At 46.4% G+C, this 18,886-nt stretch overlaps 1 protein-coding gene across 4 annotated transcripts in view; it reads right to left on the bottom strand.

The window, feature by feature from the left end:
* Nucleotides 1-18,886, bottom strand: part of LOC147125292 (uncharacterized) — a 534,520-nt gene that overhangs the window by 124,560 nt on the left and 391,074 nt on the right. For 3 of the 4 annotated variants that reach the window (XM_086000735.1, XM_086000743.1, XM_086000728.1), the window contains exons 26-28: nucleotides 9,332-9,385; nucleotides 6,975-7,046; nucleotides 5,447-5,554 (exon numbers count right to left, since the gene is read on the bottom strand). In XM_086000735.1, the coding sequence (XP_085856861.1) occupies nucleotides 5,447-5,554; nucleotides 6,975-7,046; nucleotides 9,332-9,385 (234 nt within the window). The remainder of the gene's footprint in view (nucleotides 1-5,446; nucleotides 5,555-6,974; nucleotides 7,047-9,331; nucleotides 9,386-18,886) is intronic. The other variant, XM_086000752.1, reaches the window with a different exon arrangement.

Genomic DNA, 18,886 nt, shown 5'->3' with positions numbered 1-18,886 from the left:
TGCACAAACATCGGAAAACTATTTCCCTCCTATACGTACCTCAAAAAATTAAGATACTGTGGCTATCTGCCAATTTTAGTGGAGAAGCAGGGAGTGCTGGGAGCCAAGGATAGGGACAAACAATTTGGAAGCCGTACAAAGATTGAGGCCCTGATTGGATGGGCAGCCACATCAGGGACGTTTTAATGGAAAAATGTTTTAGACTCTCCCCCCCCGATGAATAATCAGGATATAGCCTTGGTAGGACCTTAGTGTAGAGCATTCTTTTGAGACCCATTCATGTCACGGACAAGGCGGTGTTTTAGATGTTGTATCTACTTGTCCAAGCTTGTGGCTAAAAATCAGTGGGATTCAAACTAAGTTCTACTGCGGTTTCCTTGTACAAAAGCAAAATACTGCGGATGCTGGAAATCTGAAATAAAACCAGAAAATGCCGGAAATACTCAGCAGGTCAGGCAGCATCTGTGGAGAGAGAAACAGAGTTAACGCTTCAGGTCGATGGCCCTTCATCAGAACTGGAAAGGGTTGGAGTTGTAAAAGGTTTTTAAGCATTTCCAGCATTTTCTGGTTTTATTTCAAACTACTGAGATTGCCCCATGAATCACCCGTTGCTCAGTTTTAATGCACTGGACCCAACAACTTTCCCGTTTCAAGAGGAAGCCCTGTACAGACGAGTGAAGCTGCCTTCACTTCCCATTACCCCGCTATCTAGAGATGTTAGGAAGTCTCTGGTTTATGCCTCGCTGACCCAGTGTCGACTGGTTAGTTTTACTGAACAGGTAGCATTGACTCTGGAGACACAAGAAGCCCAGGTGATGGCCCTTACTGGTAGCTTGCACAGCATCACTGGTTTTACACTGCAACTTACTCATGTCATATTCACCTCAATATACTGATGGACAATAAAGAAATAGACTGCGAATATATCACGTGCTGTTGGGATCTTCCAAGTGTAATGTGGACAAAGTTGGGGGGGGGGGTTTAAAGAAGTCATGAACACGTGGATTGAACAAACTGGCTTCAGTTACCTCTTAGTGGTTGAGATAGCCAGAGGAAATGGAGAGAGCTGGTTGAATAAGGAAGGATAGAGGCCTACAGGAGATGATCAGAGAAAAAAGGCAGGAGATACAGAGAGAGAAAGATATTTAGGTACAAAAGATCAATAGGAAGCATGACAGACAGGATTGCATGAATTGAGCTGGTTCTAAGATACTACAGTCACTTAAATGAAGAACTGTGCAGATAGTCAGTGTTTCGGAACCAATGTCCTCTTGGATGAAAATCGGCGGGCATTCAAAGTTCCTGCACTTCACGTGGGTCGCCAGGGCTCAATTTTAATGTTATTCTCAACTGCAGAGGAAGCTCTGTGCAGGGGTGGGGGGCGGTGAGCAAAGCTGTCACCGCTTTCAATGCCTCTGCGGTTTACGTGGGCATAGACACCATAGAAAGAGCTCAGATTTGTGCCGGACTGCTGCAAACCCACCCAGTAAGACCAAAGAAACAAGCTCGCCACATTCACAGTACAGATCTGCTGCCAGTCTCAACTGTTAAATCAGCAACAGGTGGACCACTGTCAGGACTTGTAACCCCGATAACCTCACTGCAGAATTACAATATACTCCAAAATTTGAAGAATGCATTAAATGAAGTGCCAAAATTTAAAATGTTTTCCATGAGAACATGGTCCAGAACTTTCTAAAATATAAATCTTTCATCCTGAACACTTGCATCACTTTCAAGCTGTCAGCAGCAGCTTTGCGCAGCCCAACAGAAATCAGTATCCCTGCTCTGGAGGCATTAGATTTCCCCGATGGAGGTGGGTCCAGGGGGGCCGGGGTCAGTGTCGGGGTCCCAGCCCGTTGTCTACTGCAGCCCGCACTCTCCAAGTGATTTTACGTTTATTGGGCTTGTTAAGCCCGCCCTGCGAGGTTCCCAGCCAATTAAAAGGAAGCGGGTCTGGTGACATCATTTGATGACGTGTCATCAGCCGGTTTCCTTAAAGGGACCATGTCCAAATTTAATTTGACATTTGTGCTGTCAGTGTTCTACAGCATTGAGGTGCTGCAAACACTGACAAGCACTGCACAAAGGTGCATGGCTGCACCCAGGCTCTCCCCGTATGCTTATGGAGGGAGTCACAGCATGCAGAGAGGTTCTCTTCCCTTCCTATGAGCGGAAGAGACCTCCCCACGAGACCAACACAGCCTGGTTGCACATTGCACAGGAGAGCACAAGCAGGGATGTCATCAGGAGGACCAGGCTGCAGTGGCACAAACCTTTCAATGATCTCAGTAGATCACGAAACGTTACTGCCATGCCACACTCAACCTCATCCTGCTGTGCCACTCATCACAGCCCCATCACTCTGCCTTCACTACCTTACTCCTGCACATTTTTACTCACACCAACTTACCTTGCACCTCCACCCATCCCTCTCTATCTACATTATCACATCCCCATCTCACTAGCCACCCCTCACACTCACCCTAGTGTAATCATACCATCTAACAACACTCAAAGGTAGACACTTGGGTGGTTTAGCCAATGTTCATGTGAAGTTTCTGTTAATGTGTTGTCAAACATTGAAATCTTTATTTTCAACACTTGGACAGATCTGTGCTTACCTTTGGAAGTGTCTTAGTGAGTTGCAGTGAATGTTGAGACATAACTCCCCCCCACCCCCCCTCACAATGGTGATGAGTGTGAAAGGAATGGCTTGGATATTGTAGGGATGCTTTATGGTGTTGGTGTGGGATGGTGTCAACCTGGCGCATCATGTGGCAGCCAGGGTGTACAGCATCAAGTGAAGTAAATCTGGCCATGGTGAGGCCATCGCTGGCCTCCCGGGCAGCAATGTGGTCGTGTGCTGATGCCGAGTCCTGTGCAGCATCAGGTGATTGTGGAGAAGGTTGGTATTGTTGTTGGTGATGTTGGTGTGCCTGGTGCTGTTGGTGTTGGGGCTGATCGTGTTGGGATTCAGAGGACCAAGGTGAGATTTTTCAAGGGCACCGATGTTGCTGGAATAGATGGCAGCTAAAGTTGAGATGACAGAAGCGATCTGTCAATGGTGAGAGAGCTTGCTCCAAGGAGGTGACAGTGGATAGAGAGTTTACTCCAAACACTTCCAAACTGCATACAGCTCAAAAGTGTCTTCCAAGTCCTGAAGGCTCAAGCTTCTGATGTTGGAAATTGAACAGCTATGAAATAGTAGCTTTCATACCACTTTTGCAGCTGTCACCTATTCACAGCAATGGGGAGAGATAGAGAACCCGACACACTTACCTGCTGAGATCTCCGAACGACGTGAACCCCGTTAAAAAAGTGGGAAAATAGAAATAGGCTGGCAAAATAGTTGTTAACAAGCCTTTAACAAGCATTTACCTCTCTTAAATGCCTCCCCCGCTGCTTGGTGTCGGGTCTGTTCTGAAATCGCAGACCCGACACTTTGGAAACTTACATGGAGGCAGGTTTGGAGCGGGTTCCCAACGCGCTGTCAATCATTTCGATTTTGACAGCGGACTCGCCTCTGAACCCGCACTCTGAGCGCTGGCAAAATAGCAGCATCGGAAACTTTAGTACCAGCTTGGGTATTCAGCCTGAAAAGGATGCCACTGCAATTAGACTGTAAGGTGTTACTTAAAGATGGGCCCGATAGCTGACATCTAGTCAGCTCCCTATTGAGTTTCAAATTCCAAATGGAGGTCTCCATTAGTCTGTGGTAGATGGCAGAAATCTCAGAACTAGCAGTCTTTCTGATTGGTGAGGAGGGGGATGAAAGTTCGCACGAACCTTCTCCTTTCAATTCACTGGCCTTTGTTGTTTATGACCTACCATCATCATTTTCGTGTCTTCTCGCTGTTCGGGGAAGAGTGTGAAGTAGTGGAAGGATTCACTGGCTGATTAACAGTCTGACTGGCTGCGTTAACGCTCCTTCCATGACCGTAGCCATCTTTATACCGGCCGATGGGGTGGTTAGTCTTATACGGCGGGAAGGTTTTGTGGGCTCCATATGATTGGGGGGGGGGGGGGGGGGGAGGGGGACCCGCACCCGCCAGTATCCCGTTGGATGGCAACCCAGAATTCAAAGCCGGAGCTGCGACTCCGCTCTCCGGGACTGTCTGGAGTGGGGTTCGACCGTTGCACCTTCTGGCCCAGAGACGGGAACTCTACCATTGAGCCAAAGGCTCACGCCATCTATGACCCATGATACAAGTCAGGATTTTCCTCTTCAGTGGAAGCACGGTGGGCCAGGACTTCCACCCACCCATCTGAACACCAGTGCAGTTTCCGCTATCAGGCTCGTTGAAATCATTTTGGGCAGCTCAGAATGGCCTCGCCTCCTGCGCGCGGGGGGTTTGTGCAAAATGGATGTGGCAGAAGAATCACAACACCTTGAGCAGCTTAAGGGGCCAGGCGGCATCCACAAAGTTTCCATCCAGTTGCCTCCACTTTGAACTGCAGCCGATAAAGGACATTAGATAGGTCATCGCTTTCTTCTTTTAAATCGCTGCTGTGTTATTTTAAAGTTACATAGAAACATAGAAGATAGGAGCAGGAGTAGGCCATTCGGCCCCTCGAGCCTGTTCCGCCATTTAATGAGATCATGGCTGATCATCCAAACTCAGTACCCTGTCCCTGCTTTCTCCCCATAACCCTTGATCCCTTTAGCCTTAAGAAATATATCTAACTCCTTCTTGAATATATTTAATGAATTGGCCTCAACTGCCTTCTGTGGTAGAGAATTCTACAGGTTCACCACTCTCTGGGTGAAGAAATTCCTCCTCATCCATGTCCTAAATGGCTTACCCCTTATCTTTAGACTGTGACCCCTGGTTCTGGACTCCTCGGGAACATCCTTCCTGCATCTAGTCTGTCTAGTCCTGTAAGAATTTTAAACGTTTCAATGAGATCCCCTCTCATTCTTCTAAACTCCAGCAAATATAAGCCTAATTGACCCAATCTCTCCTCATACATCATTCCTGCCATTCCAGGTATCAGTCTGGTGATTCTTTGCTGCACTCCCTCCATGGCAAGAACATCCTTCCTCAGATAAGGCGACCAAAACTGCACACAATACTCAAGGTGTGCTCTCAACAAGGCCCTATACAACTACAGCAAGACATCCTTGCTCCTGTACTTGCCACTGTTTTTCTCGCTGCCTAGAAATGCTGAATGCCTATTGTATACAGATGTGAATGGCATGCAGTATACAGGTGTGCCCAGCGCCCACTGCTATTTAAGGTGCTACTTAGGTGACAATGATGTCACTCCACATTACCATCTCATTTACATGCACCCGCTTGTCCCCGCCCCATTTTCCCACCCAACCCGCCCAAGTAATGCCAGGAAATCAGGAGCAAATTCCCGCCCACAAACTCTTTCATGTAGCCACCGCCCATGCAGACCTGAAACTGTTATAAATTCCCGATAATGGGCAAGCACGTACCAGGGCGGCCTGATTCTCCCAGCAGGCCCGGGGTTCCAGGGGGTCCTTTTGGTCCATCAAATCCTGGTCGTCCTTGATTCCCTGGAAAGCCTGGTCTACCTTTTGGACCTATGGGCCATTTAAGAATGAAGAACGATGTAAAAAATTCAAATTGGAAAGCATTTCTCTTCCCTCAGCCTCAAAGTGTTATCACTTGATTTCTTCCCTGCCAACCAGCATGAGAGAAGGAATAACCGACTTAAGATATACTCCATGTTGCACTTTTACAATGCACAGATGCTGAGCTCCCCAGTGCTGCAAAGCAGTTTCTTAACATCTCTTTCTTTCACATTGTTTGGTTGCCACAGGATCAATGTTCCCTCTAATTATTTTTTCGTGCGCGGTCCCATTAATGTCCATTTAAATTTTCGTGCATGCACAGTTTCTTCCATGTAGAAGCTAGTGAGCAGCCTGTGCGGGACCTCCAGACCACTGTGCAGCCGGAAGGTTGCAAAAGATGACTTTCTAACGCCACATTGCGAGTTGACGGCATCAGCAGCGGATGCCGGCTCTTGTTCTGCTGACTCACTTACAGGTGGGGATACAGCCCAGGGCCAATCCTTTTACCTATCACCCAACAGGTTTCTTCCCCAGCCAGGTATTCACAGCTGCATTATGCAACAGGAAAAGTGGGCAAACTGCATTATCCCAACTATCGTTGTCAACCTTGAATAATTGGATCAAAACTGACCAAAATAACTATGAAGACAGAATCAGCAAATCCTGATCCTGTTGATGGTTTTAGACCGACACGAAAGCATGCACCTCACCACTGGTCAATACACAAGACTGTAGAAGTTAGCAGCGGAGTTACAAATGAATCAATTCACAGTTGCTTTACCCATTCTGACCTGTGACCTTTCAGCAGAATGTGTAGAAACAGACTACATTTTTAAAGGTGCAATAAGAACAAAAGGAACCATGGAACAGAAAAAGGCCATTCAGTCCATCGGGTTCATTCCCTCCAATGTAACATGCACAGCCACAATGTCATGGCCGACACTAAAAAGAAAACTAAGAAATGCAATATAACCAGGTATATCGCCCCCAAAAATCCCAAACAATGATCTTCCTGCAGACATTCTTGTTGTCTACTGAGTAACAAACCACTATTTAATTACCCAGGCCTAAATTTATCAATCTCATTTCGTCCTAGATAGTAAACCAATTTGTTTTTAAAGCTCAATGAATTAGCACTAACTAACTTTGTTATAAGTTCATTTTGCACATCGATGTCTCTTCATGAAACTCACTGTGTACATAAAGACTTCAAGTTGTTAGGAGCTTCACTACCCAAGAAAACCAGGTGGGGACAAATTGAGACGTTGCCTGGTCCACAGCCACGGAAATTTCACTCTTACTTCTCCATACAGGTTTTACAATCCAAAAAGATATCTCTGCTTCATTGCAGAAACGTTACCATAGATTTCAAAGACAGAGAAATGCTTCAGTTGTACAACACGCCAGTGTTTCTGCACAGTGATCTTACCTGGCACTCCCGGAGATCCGGGCCGTCCCACCAAGCCTCTACTGCCTGGGATCACACAGGGCAGTGTGATTCCTGCAAAAATCGCATAGAACAAGGAGTTCAGGAATATTACAACTGGAAATAGCTTCAAAGCACACACATGCATATATACACACACGCACATTTTTTACACATATACATACAAATGCGCACATCAATACACAAACACACATATATATACAGAAACACATATATATACAGAAACACATATATATACAGAAACACATATATATACACACATTTTTACACACATATGCACACATATATACACACAAACATATACACACAGACGCACACATATTTACACATATACATACATGTACACACAACACATAAGCATATATATATGCACATATGCACGTACACATATGCATACACACACACTAGCAGACCCACACTGATACATCAGCATTGTATTAACATATTCTAAGTCATCTTCAATAGTGAAGTGGCTCATGGCTGAATCATGACTGCGAAAACCATTTGTACACAGTGGTTGTGTTAACTACATAAAGTGATATCACAGTGACACTGTGCGGAGTGAATGAGTGAAGACATACCATGATAAAACTCGGGTGATTAATGCATTAATTTATATCCTAAACACAAAGCTATAAACCGGAAAAAAATGATCTAGTCCGTCTCCCATGTAGTGTTCAGGAGAAGCAGGGTTAGAGGGTGGGGGATAAACTGTCCATGGCATGCATTCGTATTCAGTCCCAATTTTAAAGTCATATATTCTGCCCTTATTTTAATATTTCCATAATAAATTCCTATGTCTATATTCGTCATAGAAACTACCTATGTAAAAATGTCATGCTGTAATTACACAGTCTGGCCAGTAGTGCCGCTGTAGCAGGAGGGTGTAATTATGGTGTGACAAGTTTGCATAGGCAATTTCCATTTTAAGTATGGACACTGGAAGTTATAATGGAATAAGTTGATAGAAAGTGCAGATGTAAGGTTTTATAGATATAATAAATACAGATGCTCCCACTTTTCTTCATTGAAAAATAGCAATTTTATTCTAGTCTTCATTTTTCTTTAATGTATGCGTTTGGAATGGGGTAAAGAAAAGATTACTCGTTGTACTCTTATACAATAAGTGATTTAGATGATCCCATGTTCATCCATTTGGTTGCTATAAAAATGACTTGCTGTGGATTGGTGAGGCTCCCCTGATGGCTCCCTGGTGGCTAAGCGCACCTGGTGCTGTAGTATTCAGCCATGCCGAATAGAAAGGACCCTGCTTTATGCTGAGCGAGCTGAATTCAGCTAGTGCAGTGAGATCAACTCACTGTGACCATTGTGAGCATTACGACTGACCTCAATGACCTAGACTGGAGTGGGGTGGGTAGGAGGGAAAAATCACCCACGGTTCCCACTCCTGACTGCCGTGTAGTAACCCCTGTGGTAAAGTACTCGGGCGAGGACAGGATCATGGTCGAATAGCATGTCTAAGCCTGCGGTGTCCAAACCTCAGGCCGTGGGTTTGCCTATCCAGCCTGCAAAAACCCATGGCAACTCGGCTTCTATTTGTAGTTGGATGTCTCACTCCACTGGCTTCTCCAGCTTCAACCTCACAGTCCTGGAGGTTCCGAGAGGTCTGTCCCCAGCGCTGCTCTCTCAGTGATGGATTAAACCCTAAATCTGAATAGTGGGATCGGCCAGTATTAGCAGCTCAAGCCGCCCATTAATGGAGCGATCACCACAAACTTTCTCGGTGACCTGCGAAGGCAGTATGAGGCACACGATAACTGGAAGTTTGGGCACTCCTGGGCTACGTTCGCGTAGGAAGAATGGCTACTAGGGCAAAGCACCGGGGAGGAGGGCACATATCACCCTTAGATGGTACCCCAAGCACGAGTTAGCATCTTCAGGATAGGACAGAAGGAAATTGAAAGGGAAGGAAAAATGATTTTTCAAAAGAGAGTGGTTGGCCTAGCAGGAGATTGGTCAGCTTGAAATCAATTGTTTGCAATTTTACAAGATTGAGAAAGACACCCATTTCATGACGGACCAGTAACAATACAATTAAAATTAATTTATAGATTGACGCTTTCATCCATTTATCCAGATGAAACACAGTAATTCAATACTCCGTATAACAGTGTGCATTAACAGCATGCATGAAAGAAGACAGCAAACAATTCTTGGTGCAGTTATTTTCCATTTAACATGAGTTACTACTGCGGTAATACAGCTGTAACATGCAAATTGTGGTACTGAAATCATTCGGCAATGATGTAAGGGTTGGGGGTGGGGGGTTCCTGCCATCATCGCCATGGTAACCTTTTTTGAGGATTCTGGCCTCTCACCTCCCTCTGTATGAAGGTCGCCTTCGCCAGCGGTTTCCCCGCAGCAACAGTCACCTGTAGTGTCCATGCAAAGGACGTGAAATCAGTCAAGAGGGGGATGAACAACAGTGGAAACGTGATTGTTTTTTTCTTTAAGTGGCACCTTCTGACAGGAATGAACAGGTAACTCGTTCACCTCAGAAGTTCTTTACCAATTATTGTCACCGACCAAAAAACAGTTGCTTTATATTCTTTAAACTAAACTTAATCTGATTTATACCACAAACATGGAAATTGATACGTGTTCCCTTTTAAATCTGTTGCATGACAAAATGAATCACACCTGGCATGTAAAACATGTTGCCCAGCCCTGAGTCATACAGACCTGGAAGGACCTGGTTTGTCTGGGCTTCATTAGCTGACTTGAACCAGTGTTGTATTTGAGTGCTACAAGTGGCAGCGAAAAATATCAGCCGGGGTCCTTCTCCTGTTAACTAGCCAATGGATACCCTCCTGGATAATGTGTGTGTGCTTGGATGTTGGGTGAGGACAGAACTGGGCTCTCTTCTGACGCCCTCATGATTGAAAAGCCTGCCAACATCCACTGTTTAGACTCACACATGAACAACAACCATTTGGGTGAAGCGCCAGGAGGTTTCAACTGCCCCGTGGAACCACATCCCAGCAGGAATCGACTCCTTCGAGAAAGAGGATGGGAGCAAAGGGAAAGAAATTCCCGTTATTAGTTAGGGAAGAGGTAGCTATTACATATGTATAAAAATGTATTAGTAAAGTAAGCGAGAGTGAGAGCGAAGAGAGGCTGCTTGAGGGGAAACAGTGCGAGAGGACAACAGATAAAAGCGGGAAAACCGGCGGCAGAGAGTCAGTGCGAGTGGAGAGAGCCAGCCTGAGGGGAAACAGTGCGAGAGGACAACAGATAAAAGCAGGAGAACCGGCGGCAGAGAGTCAGTGCGAGCGTTAAGTCAGAGTGTGAGCTGAAAGCGGAAATCTGAGAAAGAAATTCAAAATTGATGTCACTGTTGCGAAGCGAGCGGATTCGTGGGTAACAGGCAAGTGTTAGTTTGTTCATTTGTTTTATTAAATTGTTTGTTTTTCACTGTTAAATTCACTTGTTGGTAGTTTCCATTGTGTTTTAGATTGATAGATATAGGGTCGGATTTTCTGACACACCCACGGGTGTGTACGCGCCAGTAGGGGCCTCGCAAGTGCCGAATACGCCTGCCCTGCATGGGAAAGGTCTACTCATGCCAAGAAGATGGATGCTGTTCTGAATGCAAGCTGCCGATTTATCACAGGTTGCTTAAAACCAACAAACACCAACAGCCTATATATCCTGGCGGGTATCGCTCCCCCTGATAGAAGAAGAACGGTAGCCAGCAAGAACGAACGACTCCGTCAAACATCAGATGAGAGACACCCTCTGCATTGTCATACACCTACACCCAGCCGCCTAAAGTCAAGAAAGAGCTTCATGAACAGTGTTGTTCCATTACAATCAACCTCATCTGAAGCCCGCATCGTCTTGTGGAAAGACCAGCTTGCCAGTCTTGAACAACCCCCAGCGATGGAAATTTTACTTGATGAAAGCCTTCCCCCAGGAGCTAATTGCAACTGGGCAATCTGGAAGTGCCTTAACAGACTTAGGACCGGTGTAGGTTGCTCAAAGGTGTCACTAAGCAAATGGGGATATTCAACCAGCCCGACAACTTGTGAATGTGGAACTGAGGCACAGACTATGCAACATCTCCTGCAATGCCCATTGTTAGAGGAACCCTGCACTGTTGCAGATCTTGCCGAATTCAACAACAAGGCACAAAAATGTGTCCAGTTCTGGCTGGGCTATGTATAGACTGTCCGTGGACACGATAAGAAGAAGGTGTGCAAAGCGCATGCGCTAAAAACCGGCACTTGCGATCTGTCAAGAACGCTCTTGACAGATCCTCCGCCTGCCCTGGAGAAGGGCCTCCGCGGGCAGAGAGTTCCGCTTTCTGCACAACTTCCGCCCGCTGAAAACCTTTAAGGCCTGCTTTTACTAGCATAAGAGTTTAAAAAAATAAAAACATAAAACATTTTCACTCATTTATAATTAAAATACTTTAAAAAAAAGTAAGTTTATTTTTAGCCCCATTAAAAAACTTCAATTATTTATTTTAAAAAATTAAATTTTTGTTTAAAATATTTAATTTAATGTAATTTTAACAAATTTTAAATAAGTGAATTAAAATTTTTTTTTTAATGTTTAACTGTTTTTTAAGTGATCCCCATTCATACTTTTGACAGATCTATGCGTACAGACCTGTCAAAAGTATGAAGGGGGATTCCCTTCTTTGATTGGTTCCCCATGGCCCAGGTGATCCCGGGGGCGCTTGCGAACCATGTGTGTCCCTGGGATACCTGGGCCTCTGCACATTTCGTAGAGCAGAGGCCCAGGATCTCAAATCTCAGGACCTACGGAGCCAGCAGGTAAGTGCGTCGATTTTTTCCGATCGGAGGCATACACTCGTAGGAAACCTCCGATCGGAAATTCAGGGCCATAATTTCCAGTGCCTTTAGTTAACTTTTTACCATTTTAGCATCTCAGTCTTTCAGTGTCTTAAATTCTTAGAATTTTATAGGTCAGTGTCTTAAATGTCGTTTTTTAAAGATTTTTAGAGTTCAGTGTTAAGTGTTTTAGTGGTCAGGATCTCAGTGATTTGGAGGCCAGTGGATTAACTACCATGGCAAGCCAGCTGGTACCTGGTGCATGCACATCTTGTTCTATGTGGGAACTCCAGGACACCTCACATGTGGTTATCCAAGACACAGGATGCACCTCATGCGTCCTGGATAACCACATGAGCAGGAAGTGCAGCCAGTTGAGAGTTTCCTCGAACGTACGTTCCAGGAGGTGGTCACCCCACAGCTACAGAAGGCGCAGGAGGTGAGGGAACGGGTGACCACCAGACAGGGTCGGAGGAAGACACAGGTAGTGCAGGAAACCCCCAAGCCAGTGGCACTCGCTAACCAGTTTTCAGATTTGAATACCGGGGAAAGTGACCAGTCCTTGGAGGAATGCCGTAAGAATCAAACCCCCGGCACCACGGGAGGTTTTACTGCACACAGGGGAAAAAGAAAGAGTAGAAATGCAGTAGGCATAGGGGATTCAATAGTTAGGGGCAGACAGGCGTTGCTGTAACCGTAAACGTGATTCCTGAATGATATGTTGACTCCCTGGTGCCAGGGTAAAGGATATCACCAAGCAGGTGCAGGACATTCTGCGAGGGAAAGGGGAACAGCCAGAAGTCGTGGTCCATGTTGGAATCAATGACATAGGTAGAAAAAGTGTTGAGGTCCTTCAGGTAGAGTTTCAGGAGCTAGGAAAATGATTAAAAAGTAGGTCCTCAAAGGTAGTAATCTCAGGATTACTCTCAGCGCCACGTGCTAGTGAGTAAAGAGAGAGGATGATAGTGCAGGTAAATGCGTGGCTGGAGAAGTAGTGCAGGAGGGAGGGAGTCAGATTCTTGGGGCTTTGGGACCGGTTCTGGGGGAAGGGGCACCTGTACAAGATGGACGGGTTGCACCTCAACAGAGCCGGGACCAATGTTCTCGCTGAGAGGTTAACTAGTACTGTTGGGGAAGGTATAAACTAATTTGGCAGGGGGAGGGGAACCAGGAAATAGAGAGGGGCAGAACTGAGATCAGAGGGCAGAGAGATATAAACAGCGGTAAAATTAGGAATATCTCAAAAATTGCGAGGACCAGATTGAGGAAAAGTGACGAAGGAGGCATTGAATTGTATGTACTTCAATATCCGTAGTGTAACTAATAGGGTTGGTGAGCTGCAGGCAAACATTGCTACATGGGATTATGACATGATTGCATTAACAGAGACAAGGCTCAAGCAAGGCCAGGAATGGATTCTTCATATTCCTGCTTACCAAGTACAGGAAACTCTTTTTTATCCGGCACCGACAGGACTGGCGTGGTGCCGGTATATCAAAAAGTCCGGATTACAGAGAGGTGTAGTAAAAGGTACGAGAGCTCCGTACACAGCAACAAATCCAGGCTTCCCTGTTGCTTAGCAATAGGTGCAGGAACCCCGGCCAAAAGATCCAAGCGTCCCTGTTGCTTAGCAACAGGTGTAGGAACCCCAGCCACAAGATCCAAGCGTCCCTGTTGCTTAGCAACGGGTGCAGGAACCCCGGTTACACAGCCACAGATCCAGGAATAGCCACTAATATGAAGTAAAACTTACCTGAGCCTACTCCTGAATTTTGCCGGTTAACAGAGATTTCCGGTTATTTAGGTGCCGGTAAATCGAGAGTTTCCTGTATTCAGGAATGATAGAGAAGGAAAGAGTGGAGGGGATGTGGCAGCATTGATTAAGGGTGATGTTACAGTTCTATGTAGAAAGGATTTACTAGGTGGTTCTAGGACTGAATCTATTTGGCTTGAGTTGAGGAACAGAGGGGGAGCTGTTACATTGTTGGGAGGTTTTTTATAGCACTCCAAACAGTGAGAAGGAGATAGATGTCCAAATTTGTTGGCAAATTTCAAAGGCATGTAACAAAAATGTAGTAATATTAGGAGATTTTAATTACTCTAATATAGACTGGGAAAAATATAGTGCCACGGGTAGGGAAGGAGAAGAATTTCTGATACGTGCACAGGAGAACTTTATCGATCAATATATCTCCAGTCCAACAAGGAAGGAAGCAGAAATAATAACAGAAAATGCTGGAAACACTCAGCAGGCCAGGCAGCATCCATGGAGAGAGAAACAGAGTTAACGTTTCAGGTCTGGGACCTTTTGTCAGAACTGGAAAAAGTAAGAGAAGTAACAGGTTTTAAGCAGGTACAGAGGCAGGGAAAGAGGGGGGGAGGAAGGAATGAATGGAACAGTCTGTGCTAGGATTGAAGGCAGGAGAGATTAAATGTTGCAAATGGGGATGGCAGAATCATCAACAGCTGCCGCCTGAAAAAAAGGGGGGGGTTATGGTCTGAAATTGCTGAACTCAATGTTGAGTCCAGAAGGCTGTAAAGTGCCTACTCGAAAGATGAGGTGCTGTTCCTCGAGCTTATGTTGAGCTTCATTGGAACAGTGTAAGAGGCCGAGGACCGAGAGGTCAGAGTGGGAGTGGAGCGGAGAATTAAAGTGACAGGCGACCGGAAGCTCGGGGTCACCCATACGGACTGAACGGAGGTGTTCCGCAAAGCTGGTCTCCCCAATGTAGAGGAGACCGCATCGTGAGCAGCGAATACAGTATACTAAATTGCAAGAAGTACAAGTAAATTGCTGTTTCACCTGGAAGGGGTATTTGGGGCCCTAGACAGTGGGAAAGGAGGAGGTAAAAGGGCAGGTGTTGCATTCCCTGTGCTTGCATGGGAAGGTGCCGTGGGGAGGGGAGGGGCTGCTGGGGGTGATTGAGGAGTGGACCAGGGTGTTGCGGAGGGAGCAGTCCTTTCGGAATGCTGAAAGGGGAGGGGAATATGCATTTGGTGGTGGGATCACGTTGGAGGTGGCGGAAATGGCGGAGGGTGATCCGTTGAATGTGGAGGCTGGTGGGGTGAAAGGTGAGGACAAGGGTAACCCTATTGTAGTTCTGAGAGGGAGAAGGGGTGAGAGCAGAAGTGCAGGAAATGGAACGGACACGGTCGAGGGCCATACCAACCATGGTAGAGGGGAATCCTCGGTTGAGGAAAAAGGAAGACATATCGGAAGCACTGGTATGGAAGGTGGCATCGTCAGAACAGATGCGGCGGAGACGTAGAAACTGGGAGAATCGAATAGAGTCCTTACAGGAAGCGGGGTGGGAGGAAGTGTAGTCCAGGTAGCTGTGGGAGTCAGTGGGTTTGTAGTGGATGTTTGTCGATAGCCTATCGCCAGAAATGGAGACAGAGAAGTAAAGGAAGGGATGTGAAGAGTGGGAGATGGACCATGTTAAGGTGAGGGAAGGGTGGAAACTTGAAGCAAAGTGAATGAAATTTTCTAGTTCAGGGCGAGAGCAGGAAACGGCACCGATACAGTCATCAATGTACTGGAAAAAGAAGTGAGGGAGGGGACCTGAGTAGGACTGGAACAAAGTGCTGGAATCTGGTTCTGGGAAATGAAGTAGGACAAGTGGAGTGCGTTACATTAGGAGATCATATAGCCAACAGTGACCACAACATAATTTGGTTTAAAGTAATTATGGATAGAGACCCAAAAATATTGAAATGCTAAACTGGGGAAGAGCTCATTTCAGTAATTTAAGAAGGGACCTAGCACAGGTAGATTGGAAAAGGCGATTGCAGGGCTAAGCAGTAATGGAGCAATAGAGGGCATTCAAGGAAGAGATAGTTCAGGTACAAACCAGGCATATTCCTTTGAACAGAAAAGGTAGAGCATCAAAAGCTAATGCGCCTTGGATGACAAAAGAAATAAAAGTTAACATAAAACAGAAAAAGGAGGTTTATGACAAATGCCGGGAGCAAGATTCAGTTAATAACTAGGAAGATTATGGAAAGTTCAGGAGGGAATTGAAGACAACATTAAATTGAATGCAACATTAAACTAAAACTTTTTATAACCACAAAGGGGGAAAAGTTCGTCAGTGACCATTTTGGATCGCTAACATTGCCTGGGCGCTAAATTTAGCGGCCGGCGAAAAATAGCACCGGCAATCACTAACTTCAGTTTTAGTGTCCCAAGAGGGAGGTGGAATGCTAATTCAAGCGCTCCACTTCCTTCTTAGAGTGCTAACCCCAAATACCGGGGGTTGGGCACTGGGCCACGTAGCGCTGCCGCATGGAAGGGCTCTTTCCCTCATTAAAGGAGGGCCCAAGCTCACAACTCTGCGGGGCCCTACCTGGACCACCGGGGAGCGGGGTGCCGTGCCAGCAGCCCGGCACACAAGAGGAGCGCCGGGCTGCCAGATCGCAGCACGGACCCCACGTTCAAAGACACAACGGGCCGCAACAAGTATGTCGGCTGATTTTTTTCCCCCCTGCCCGCCACCTCCCCTTTACTTAGCGCCCCGTGAGTCTCCTGCCGCTCCGTTCCCGCCCCCTGAATCGGTCGCTGTCATCGCCTGGCACAGATTCAGGGGGCGCGGGCCAATTTTGCAGGTGGGGTGAAAACGGGGTGCTGCGCGCGGCGATGACGTTCCCCCCCGGGGGCGCTAACGAGAGGCGCAAATGCACCGAATTTCTAGCCCATAAATGCAAGTGGTTTGCTAGGGAAAAAGTTGGGCCTATTAAGGACCCAAAGGGAAATCTTCATGTGGAGGCAGAGGACATGGCAAAAGTATTAAATGAGTACTTTGCATCTGTCTTCACAAAGGAAGTGGATGATGTGAAGGTTACACTAAGAGGAGAGGGAAGTTATGGACAGAATAATAATAGATAGAGAAGACGTACTAAAAAGATTAGCATTACTGAAAGTTGGTAAGTCACCGGGTCCAGATGTAATGCATCCTCGGTTGCTGAAAGAAGCAAAGGTAGAAACAGCAGAGGAATTGGTCACAATCGTTCAATCCTCATTGGATACAGGAGTAGTGCTGGAGGACTGGAGAGTTGCTAATGTTATATCACTATTCAAGAAATAGACCAGGAAACTAGAGGCCAGTCAGCCTAACATCAGTGGTGGGGAAGTTATTGGAAAACATTATCAGGGATAAAAATAAACTTTCATTTGGAAAGGCATGAGTGAATCAAGGAGAGCCAGCATGGATTTGTTGAAGGTAAATTGTGTCTGATGTACTTGACTGAATTCTTTGGTGAGGTAACAGAGAAAGTTGATCAAGGTAGTGCAGTAAATGTTGTATATATGGACTTTTGGAAGGCTTTTCACAAAGTGCCACACAGGAGGCATATTAGGAAGATAAAAGCCCGTGGAATGAAGGGGAAAGTGGCAGTATGGATACAAAATTGAACAGTGGCAGGAAGCAGAGGGTGGTGGTGGATGGGTGTTTTTCAGACGAGGAGATATCCTACTACAACTGTACAAGGTATTGGTGAGACCACACCTTGAGTACTGTGTACAGTTTTGGTCTCCTTATTTAAGGAAGGGTATATTTGCATTGGAGGCAGTTCAGAGATGATTCACTAGGTTAATTCCAGAGATGAGGGGGTTGACTTATGAGGAAAGGTTGAGAAGGCTGGGCCTATACTCATTGGAATTTAAAAGAATGAGAGGTGATCTTATTGAAACACATAAGATACTGAGGGGGCTCGACAAGGTAGATGCAGAGAGGATGTTTCCCCCCCGTGGGGAAATCTAGAACGCGGGGGCACAGTTTTAGAATAAAGAGTCGTCCTTTTAGAACTGAGATGAGGAGGAATTTCTTCTCTCAGGGTCATAAATCTGTGGAATTTTCTGCCCCAGAGAGCCGTGGAGGCTGGGTCATTAAATACATTTAAGGTGGAGATAGACAGATTTTTGCAAGATAAGGGAGTGAAGGGTTATGGGGAGCGGGCAGGGCAGTGGCTTTGAGCCCAAGATCAGCAGTGATCTTATTGAATGGCAGAGCAGGCTCGAGGGGCCTAGTGGCCTATTCCTGCACTTATTTCTTATGTGCAGTGGTGTTCCCCAAGGTTCAGTTTTGGGTCCATTATCGTTGCAATTTTTATAGAAGACCTAGGGCTAGATTTTCGAGGAGCCGTCAGGCGGGGTTTCAGGCGTGTGGGGGGGGGGGGAAATCCCGAATTTGGGGGTCCTGACACCATCCCGCCCAAAACCCCGCCCCACGTAAGTTTCAGGGCGGCGGGTACCTGCCCCGCACTGGGACCCGCCGACCCCAGGCGGGAAGGGATTAGTGCCAATTAACTGCCTGTTAACAGGTAGTTAACAGGCAGTTTTTAGCCTAATCCCTATTTTGAGGGGTTTCGTGTGGGTTTCCCAACGGCTCCAAACCGCGCCAGGTAGAGCAGGCGGGCCATCGGGTTGAAGGAGTTGGAGGGGTCGCGATGTCGACGCTCAGGTGAGTGATGGGTGCATGAGTGCAAAGGTAAGTGTGTTTGGTGTGTCTAAAGTGTGTAAAGAACTTTTACTTACCTGTACTTACCTTGACAGCCTTTCTTCCTGTAGCCGTCGGGAGCGCATCACTCAGCCGGAACTGAAAGCTGAACGGCTGCGATCTGTCAAAAGTGACAGCCTTCAGCTTTGAGTGCTGCTGAGAGTTCTAACTGAGTCTGTGCAGAATGACTCTGCTTAGAACTCAGAGTGTCAGTGTTTCACAACTTCAAACAGCTGTGAGGCACTGATATTTCATCTGTCAAAGAACTCTTGACAGATGAAATTTCAGTCTGTGACGTCACCTGTTGCTGGGTGGCCCTTAATTGGCCTGCTGAGCCCGCTGGGCTGGCTCAACAAGGTCAATCAAGGGAAAATCGCGCGGATTGACCGGACGTCGAAGTAGGCGGGTCAAAAACCTGAAAGGGGAAGTCCCGCCTTCTTCCCGACAGGTTCGGCAAAATCTACCCCCTAGACTCAGGAGTAGGGAGCTGCATTATAAAGTTTGCAGATGATACGAAACTTGGCAAAGTAGTAGATCATGATGAGGATAGTTATAGGCTTCAGGCTGACATAGATAGGAT

Source organism: Somniosus microcephalus, chromosome 1 (assembly GCF_052327205.1).
Source record: "Somniosus microcephalus isolate GS21.2 chromosome 1, FLI_Smic_1.0, whole genome shotgun sequence".
NCBI lineage: Eukaryota > Metazoa > Chordata > Chondrichthyes > Squaliformes > Somniosidae > Somniosus > Somniosus microcephalus.
The sequence above is the reverse complement of the archived record's forward strand: the minus strand, read 5'-3'. Positions and strand labels throughout refer to the sequence as shown.